This window comes from Nuphar pumila, chromosome 2 (assembly GCF_984573655.1).
Source record: "Nuphar pumila chromosome 2, dmNupPumi1.hap1.1, whole genome shotgun sequence".
Taxonomy (NCBI): Eukaryota; Viridiplantae; Streptophyta; class Magnoliopsida; order Nymphaeales; family Nymphaeaceae; genus Nuphar; species Nuphar pumila.
In genome coordinates, this window is record NC_143250.1 from 140,813,306 (window position 1) to 140,822,885 (window position 9,580).

General features: G+C 39.6%; 1 protein-coding gene across 1 annotated transcript; it reads right to left on the reverse strand.

Annotated features, from left to right (window-relative positions):
* Positions 1–6,077: 6,077 nt before the first annotated feature.
* Positions 6,078–9,241, reverse strand: LOC149847349 (NAC domain-containing protein 2-like). Its single transcript, XM_089996954.1, has 3 exons — positions 8,962–9,241; positions 7,811–8,085; positions 6,078–6,845 (listed from the first exon to the last, which is right to left on the reverse strand). Exons 1-3 carry the CDS (start codon positions 9,119–9,121, stop codon positions 6,411–6,413), a joined length of 870 nt encoding a protein of 289 aa, XP_089853080.1. The 5' UTR covers positions 9,122–9,241; the 3' UTR covers positions 6,078–6,410.
* Positions 9,242–9,580: the final 339 nt, after the last annotated feature.

Genomic DNA, 9,580 nt, shown 5'->3' on the forward strand with positions numbered 1-9,580 from the left:
CCAAACTTTTTCCAAAAAGGAAAAACAACCTACGTTTCTTCTTATGAATTCTCTCTCCCCTCCCTTCTTACACCTAGCAGGTTCCTTACCCAAGAGGGTAGCAAATGTTATCCCCTTTTTATATATGTGGATACCTTCCTATTTTTATGAACATCAAATAAAAGTAGTCCATTTTTATGAACATCATATAATAAAATATAAATTCTTATTATAAAATTTTGTTGCCTCCTTTATGCAAAATTTTGGATATATTTTAGTTTTATATTTTATTTTATTATAATTTTGTTTGCCCTTCTTTAATAAAGTTTTGGAATTTTTTATTATTTTATTATAAAAATTTATATTGCCCCATTCATATTTTTGTTTTATATTTTATTTTATTATAAACATTTTTTTGCCCCCCTTTAAGCAAAATCTTGTATCTTCAACTGTTTGTGAGAATCGACTTTTTGGATCGTCCAACTCTGATGTGTGAGTGGGTTTCTTCACGATCCGCTTCAAAATTTCTTGACTCATAAAGACATATTTTTGTTTGTTAAAAGAACATGATAAAGGGTTGATTCCTAACAAATCAACCATGCTAAATATATGTAAGATGTTAAATTAACTCAAAACGACTTGGATCATGAGACCTCAGCTAGATTGTGCATACAATTTTGGTCAGAAACATATTCCCTAAGAATTTGGTTAGTCTACCAGCGGCGGGCTCCACTTGTTTGGTAGGAGCAGCTAGTGCAGGTTACCTTGTGTTGGGACGTTGCAGGTTCAAAACCCAATGGTATAGTTGTGTAACTGGTAAGGTCTGCCTAACCCCAGCTTGCCTTAGAAAAGAAAAAAAGAATTTGGTTAGTCTCTAGGTGCAAATATTTTCAAAGCTATAAAGAGACTGGGATCCGCAACTAGGGCTGGTAAACGAGTTGAACGAGACAAGCATGAAATGTTCAAGCTTGGCTCATTAGTGTTGAGCCAAAGCCGAGTTCAAGCTCATAATGAGACCGAGTTATATGAGGCAAAGTTGATGTGGCTTGCTTATAGTAAAAGTACATAAAAATATATTTATCTTACTACCGAATGAACTTGTACGAGTCAAGCCGAACCGAGTTCATATTCAGCTTGCCGAGCCTAATTTACGAGTTAGAACGAGCACTTTCGAGCTGGTCAGCTCGTTTCCCAGCCCTATCCGTACCTGCTATCAGATAAATCTATGTTTGATTCATGGCAGGTAATTTTTCTCTAAAAAAAAGAAGAAAAAACATAAAATGTGGTCCTCTGGAAGAGGGCAATTCTCAATACTGCTGTGGCCAAATAACCTCTCCTAGCTTTATTGATGAGATGGGGTCCATGCAATAGAGCTTGGACAGAGCTGGAGTACAAAAACCAGTGTGGTATGTTTGATCAAGGACAGAACTTGCACATGGTTAGGGTTTTGAATAAACTGCCCATGAATGGAATGTATGGGCTTCTAGAAGTTACTAGAAGGTTGCAAACGTGTTGGGTTGAATAAAATACACAAATAGGGCTGCACAACGAGCCGAGCTAGCTCGAGCTTGGGCTTGACTTGTTTAAGCCCAATTGTCGGAGTAAACAAGCTCAAGCTCGTTAAATATAAACGATCTGATCTTGATCAAGCATTAGAGCTAAGTTAAGCTTGATTAAGCTCGGTTAATAGTCATACAATGGTTAGCTTTAGGATATTTATAAAAAAAATTTTGGATAATAGGCATAAACAAAGGCTTCATCCAAGTGGGTAGCATATTTGAAAACTATTTTTTTTTTCAAAACTTCAACTCGGCTTGAGCCGAGCCATACTCTAGCTTGACTTGAGACACGTTTGTACATATGTTGAAGCTCGGCTCAAGCTCAAGACGAGCTTGAACATTTTTTTTCTTCTGTACAAGCCGAGCTTTTTGAGCCTAAGCTCGGCTCGAGACTACTCGTGGGCACCCCTATACACAGAATTCTCTACTCTTTCAGCAGCACACTTGCTGTAGTGGTTGTCTAAATCAAATGGCACTATGAATTCATTCTCAACCACTAACTGCTGGCCAACCATTCAGAAAATTGATATAGAACAATCATCAAGTGGCCAAATAGCTGTCCAAAAAGATACACTGATTTAGGCCTTACCATGAAAAATCCACAAGAGATGCAGATGTGGATTGCAGTCCATAAATACTCAAGGCCCCCTATGCCTCACAATAATGCCCCCATGATTGCCCTTAGTTTTAAATCTGTTGGGGGAAAGAAGAGGATCAGGGGTCATCCATCTCACCATTGCCATAGGTTGGTGAGGGATGAGACATCATAAAGGTTAAACTGTAGGCCAATCTCACCATTTGGTGAAGGATGAGATGGTGATGCAAATTTGAACCCTGATCTGCAGATAGGGCTGGTAAAGAACTGAGCAGCTTGTGACTTGGCTCGGCTCGGCTCGGCTCGGCTCATCACGATCACAAACTCATTTGTGATGGGTACTTGTGCATGGATATATAATGACTGGATTGACAACATCTTGTATGGAAGCCAACAAAGGAACATGAGTTGCCTGAAAGACGACTAACCTGACTTCAAGTTCAAGCCTACTAGGCTAGTAAGGAGGCTGAAGCTGGGTATACTTCCTCGGGTTGGGGTTAGGCAGACCCCTACCAGTTATACAATGATACCATTGGGATTCGAACTTGCAACATCCCAACACAATGTGACGTGCACTAGCTGCTCCTACCAGACAAGCGAAGCCCTTGTTGGTAAATAAGGTGGCTTTGTTGGGACATTCAGGAAAAAGAAAAAAAGGTTGGCAAGAAAATGTCTCTTGTGACCTGAAAGTGGTGGAGTTCCTAAACCTGTTTAGGCTTGGGTCAGACTTCATTAAATCTGATTCTTGAATGGGTAATGACGCAGGAGCGGAGCAGAAGAACCAAGTCTATAATTAAGGGTCCATTTGGATCTTTTTGCATTTTGAATATTTGTTTTTTTTATGACGAGGAACCCTCACCAAAGCAAGAAAACCCTTGGGTGGGGCCCCACGATCACCCTCCTGCCTTACGTGGCCTACCTTTGAAAGCTACGGACACACCCGCGCACCAGTAGGGTTTGATTCGGGGTCTTCAACTCAACATCTTCACAACCACTCTGCTAGCCACGCAAGCACCCCCCAAGCAGTGGTTGGATCTTTGTTTGTTATTTTGGGTTTTATTGTATTTGGGTCATTGGTTTTGATCGGCATTTTTAGAATAAAATTTATCTTTTTATAAAGTTATATTAATAGGTAGTTTGATGAATTTAGAATTAAAAAAAAAATCATCTATTTATAGATGAGCGATCCATGTAGTTATTCAGTTCAATTGGATATGAAAATCAGTTATCCTGTTTCCTTCAATTTCCAGTTGATTTCTAGCTTCTTTCTACTTTCCTCCATTTTCCTGTTATTTCCCGCTTTCCTTTAGATAAACTGTAGTTTTGGTATAATTTTCCTGTAAATCCGAGATTGGATTTACATCGGTTCTGGAAATTGGACCCAAACTTGAACCAATAAAGAATAGGTCTTGAGTTCATTTAGGATTATAACGGGTCGGGCATAAACGGGTCGGGTAAAATTTGGGTTAGCCTTTTAGTTGGATCATGTTACGTTCAGCTTACAAGTATATCGGGTCAAGTCCATGACTGTTTGAGTATGATTTATTTTAGGCATGTACGTAAAATTCATGCTAATTTTAGTTCAAGGATGAATAAGACTAAATCCACATTAAAAGGATTGAACCTGACCAAGAAACTTCATAAACTCATGGGTATTTATTGTTGATGAAAGATATTAGGAAGGTTTTGATTATGTAACTTCATGAAGAGTATCTATAAATTCAATTTGGGTTTGAACCTTTGTAAGTATAAAAACAATCAACTTTCATACGTTTAAATGGATATGAACCAGATCGATGTGTGGTCCTCATTGGTTCAAGTTGTTATATATGGACATGAACACAATTCAGTTTGGGTACAATTTAATGATATTTGGATTATGGATTGGATGTCGAAGCAAGTGTTTTACGCTGGGGGCAAGGGTTAAGCCGACGGAGTTTTACGCTGCCAGGACAATGATCGTAAATGCTACAGACAGAGCCAGTGCGGCTAGGTGTCCGATCTTGGGGGCGGTTTCTCTTTGTAAATATTTAAAAAAATGTTTATGTAGCTTGAAGCCTAGCCCAATTGGGTTGGATGTGTCATTTGGGGTATCAATTGTGTTTGGGCACAGATCTGGCCTGAACCTAGTGGATTCAATGCAATGACAGTCCATGTGCAGTGGAGTAGATAATTGATACAACAGCTGTGCTTATGAATATTTAGCTTATCATACACTTTCATTTTCAATGGCTAGAGGATTTTCTCAGTTGGCTTAAACTTTGATAGGACTTCTAGTCACGTTAAATTTGATTTTTACAAGTGTTTTTTTTTTTGCTATGTCAAGGCAAAACTCCGCATCACCGACCGCACATTGGCAGGCCTCCGGTTAGTAAAACCCTTCGGGTCTCCTTTGTCTACCGGGAAATACACCCAACAAGAGATGCCCATCATGGATTTGAACTTGTGACGTCCTGTCAACTTGGTGATGTTCACACCAACGGGGGCTCAGCGTGGTTGGTAGGAGCTGCCGGTGCACGTCTTCTTGTGACGGGACATTTCAGGTTCAAAACCCAGTGGTATGTTGAATAATAACTGGTGGTGGTCTGCCTAACCCCAGCCTGCATTTCGAAAAAAAAAAAAAACTTGTGACAAATCACTCCTACTAAATGAGAGTAGCACTTTTGGGTTTTTTTTATATGAGTTTACTTGCCAATTGCCGTTGGTTTTATCACAAACAAATAGTAAGATGTTTCCAATTGTATAGCGATCCTGATAGAGATTTTTACAAGGCATAACCAAGAAATTTTGTTGATTCTTTTCATTTTAAGTGCATCAGCAAATTTAAGCAACCTCTATATGTTTTAAGCATACATAGAAAATGATACGAAAAGGACATGGCATTGGATAGAAATGATTGGAGAAGGATTCATGTGGAAGACCCAGAATGATTTTCTTTTTTGGTTCATATCGCCGACCCCAATTGTTTTGGGATGAAGGCGTAGTTGTTGTTGTGTTTTTTTTAGTTTAAGGGTGTCATGTACTGCAGAAAAAAACTGTGGCAGCACCCAAAGGAAGGTCCAAAATCTACAACCAACGAGGATCGAACACACACATATTTGAAGTGCATGCTATGAACTTGAATGAGTCATGATTAGTGCTATGCTTTATGTTCTGCTTATGGGCAGCTCCATTGATTAATTTTCACTGTTGAGCTTGGATTCAAGCTCATAAAGAAGAAGTTTCTGTTTAATGACATTAATTATTGTTTTTCTGTGGGTTTTTATATGATAAATAGTACAAAAACTAAAAGTACAGATCTGAGAAGCTTGAAACTTGAAAGACATGCTCTGTGTAGATCCTTAACACATTCAGTATTCACGATTCAGTGCTGACTGTAATTGGAGTTTTTAGTCCATCTTTTTGTGTGGAATTACATCACAACTAGAACATGAACTAGAGAATATAGATATGATATGGTTTAGAGACATCTATGTGCAATATATGCTAAAACTATACTTTTGTTTTTAATATTTATCAAAATAAAACTCGGGTTTAAGTGATGGGGTCTAAGAGAGATTGATGCTATGCCGTATGGCCTACTTAACCCTTCTGGTTCCACCGGCCCGGACAAGAAGGCTGCTGCTTCAGCTTTAAAGCAAAAGACATACACCTCTGGTTTCGAACTCATGACATCCTTACAACTTAAATGCCTTAAGCCGACCCACCTAGCCAGGTCTGCATAGCCCTTGTGGGGGCTTCACTTTATCTATGATCACAATTAAATGTGAGTTATTTGATTGAAACTGATTATCAATTTCTCAAGTACATATGCCAGTAAGAAATTTAAAATGTATGTGAACTTTGAATTTAATCCAATTCAAATAAAAGGCCTGATCCACATGGCCCATATTCATGGACCACCCTAAAACCCACATAGGTCTTTTAATTGCCAAAGAGGGAGAAACATTGAAGGCCTTTAATCCAATTTAGAGACGAATCAGTATGATGTCCTACAGTGGTCTTACAAACTTAAGTGGATTTAGATGAACAAAATGAACTTCAATATGATCTAACCCTACCCTTCTATTTACTTACATTGCATATTCCATACATTGACAGCTTTTCTACAGGGCACAAATCAGCCCAAATAGAGCATGTATGTATGTATGTATGTATACACATATAATATAAGTACAAAGGGGTTTGAGGTTGCATTATGGCACGGACTCGCCCATTGATTGATCAGTCCGTGCGCGACCGCACACATGCGAAAAAATGTGAGATCCATGGGCACTCTAGAAGGGCTTCTGCAAGAACATCAGCACATCACTGAAGGAAGGCTCCCTCGACAACTGTGGTGCAAACTGGGGCTCCTCCAACCGGGGGAAGGAGGAACTCATCAGGCTCTCAAAGCTGATCCCGGAATCGAACCCTTTGTCCCAGTCCCTCCACTTGAACTCGCTCTGGACCTCGAACTCCGGCGACAACACAAGCTCGGAGCAACTTGAATCCGTATGCATCCGCGGAACCGAGTCCGAGCTATCCATTTGGATGAACTCAGTAGAAGGCCGGCCTATGAACTGGGCTCCGGTCTGCTCGGTCACTTCTGGTTTCACTTCCTCCAGCATGCTGTTGCTGTACTCCCAGCTCTGGTTACTCTGCTTGGTTTTCTCTGGCATATGAGTTAAGCCCTTCTTGTTGTATATTCTACATAATACCCAATCATCTAGCTGCAAGATTAAGCAAAATGGTTTATCAATAACCAAAGATTTATTAACACTAATTAATGATGATGATAATAATGATGTTGTTATTGATGATGATTACGATGACAGTGGTAATGATGTGAAAAGACGAGAAAGAATAGGACAATAATAATTGGCCACTTGGCATTCCCATGCCAGATAAGGTACACAAAAAGATGTTCAAAATGTCAAATCAAAGGCGTGTTTGGCTGGATATAATAGGTGATCAAGTTCATGAACTCGACGAAATACAACCTAATGATGAGGATGATTGGTGGTGACAAAGATGAGGATTTTATGACGGGAAAGGATGATTGGTTCACAAATGAGTCCCACATAATTTAGGGATAAGTTTGGCAAGGAGTTGACCAAGTTCATGAAATTAGTGAACTTTCAATATGAATAGAAAAGTATATATATATTTTTTATGAGAAAAATGAAAACAAAAAGCTTTGTAGTGATAAGGATGTAGTGGATGATAGCAGTGTAACCCATGGTGTGAAAAATATGAAAACGACGGAGAGAGAGAGAGAGAGAGAGTTGGCATTATCTAACGTAATTCAGAGGACTAAGCTGTGCCGACCTAAGTTTGGTATCAAACAAATCCTGACAGAGTTCATGAACTAAATTGTTGGTCTAGTTTGAAGAGAAAAAAAACATAAAGAGAACAAAAAGGAGAAGGAACGGAGATACTTGGTGAGACTTCACATGATTGCAATCAACAAGGTTCAGGAACTCAATCGTTTGTTTCCGTGGGAGGGAAGAAGAAAAGGTTAAAGAAACAGAGATCATGAACTTGGTGAGACTTCACATGATTCCCAATCAACATGGATTCAATGGTTGGTTCAGCTGGGGGAGGAAAAAAAATATAACAGAGATCGTGAACTTGGTGAGACTTTTCACAATTCCCAACCATGTTCTTGTGAGAGAAAGATGTATAAGAGACTCACCCTTAAGCTGTTCTTCTTGCGAGCCGAGCGATCAACGGCTGCGAGCCGATACTCATGCATTATCCAATCGGTTTTCTCCCCCTTTGGTGCCTTCCCCGCGTAGAAGACCAAGGCCTTCTTGATCCCCACAGTAGCCGGTTTTCCGACCGGCTTATCGGCTCCGGTCGCCTTCCAGTAGCCGCAGCCTGCGGCTCGGTTCGGCCTGGACCCGTTTGGGTACTTCCTGTCTCTTGGGGAGAAGAAGAACCACTCCTTCTCTCCATACAGAGCCATCCCTGCAACCATGATTCAAAGGTTCAATAAAAAAGGGTTAGCTTCCATGCTATCAAGATTAGGAAATCATAAAGGAAAAATCAAGAACTCCCAAACATGATTTTTTCTGGTATTTGCTCTGTTCCAATATATATCGCTTTTCTCTGTTTCTTTTTGGAGAAGGAGAGAAATTTTGTAAACTGGGTGTTGAGAATAAGATGAAGGTATATGTTCAAATCTAACCTTGAAAGTTGGGAGGAAAGATCGAAAAGAGGCATGCATGTAAAAGACTAGAAAATCAGATAAAGAAAAGTTGGGAAAATTTTAGTTCTCAGAAGTTCAGAGAAGTTTATGTTAAGAACCATAAAAGTGGTATTTTGCAAACCTACACTATTACTATTTTATCTTCTTCCTTTTTTTTCTTTTTCTTTTTTTTTGGCATCTTTTTAGTCTCCACCACAAAGTTCAGTTTTAAAATACACTTAGATTTTGTGAAAAAAGAAAAAAAGGAATAAATACCTTCAAAAGCACCCAAAACACTAGATAAAAAAGGCATGCTACCTTACCCAACCCCAACTTTAGACCTCAACCTTTAAAAAACAAAACTAAATCTAAACTCCAATGACCAACATCCAAAATTTTAAAAAAGATCAAATTTTTTTAGTATAATTATCTATCATGCACACAAAAAAATTAAAAGTTTTACAACTCCAGTTCTTGAAAAAAAAACACCATTAATTTGAAAACCCAAAATTCAAGCACCTCAAAATTTAAAATACTATCAACCAAAATACCCACAAGGCCAGGCCCCAATTTCATTTACAAACCTAAAACACCAACTTAGAAATATATATATATATATATATATATAGAGAGAGAGAGAGAGAGAGAGAGCCAACCTGGTAGTTGCCATGGATCATACTTGTACAAATCAATTTCTGCTATTATTGGAACAGAGATAGGTTGGGAGGCACATTTTTTGCAGAGGTAGTGGTAAACGAGCTCCTCGTCCGTCGGATGGAACCTGAAGCCAGGTGGAAGGTGAAGATCTGCCGTCATTCCTCTTCTCTCTCTTCCCTTCTTTCTCTCTCTAAAAAAATACCAACAACTAAAATAAAATTAAAAAAACTTCCTTTTCTTTCCTTCCCTCTTCTCCTGCTTTCCTCTTCTATCGAAACGTTGATGAGGAGGCGAGGGCGAGCATATTTATAGGAGCAAAATTTACCGAAACGTTGAGACTCGCACGTGTAAGAGGTCTCCGAGGGTCTCACCACATGTATGAAGCAGAAGAGTGTGCGCCAGCGCCTACCACGTCCGACTTTTCCGTTGACCGCCCGCATTTGACCACCACGTGTCCATTGATGCAACCCAGGCCCACCATCTGGCCCCGCCAGCATTAGCTCATCGCTTACGTCATCTATTTTGGACGGTAGTGAAGTCGGGCATATTCACTATTCAGCAGTCGGGAGAGGGGAACGGATGACGTGGCGGGATGACACGTACGACCGCGAGATTGGC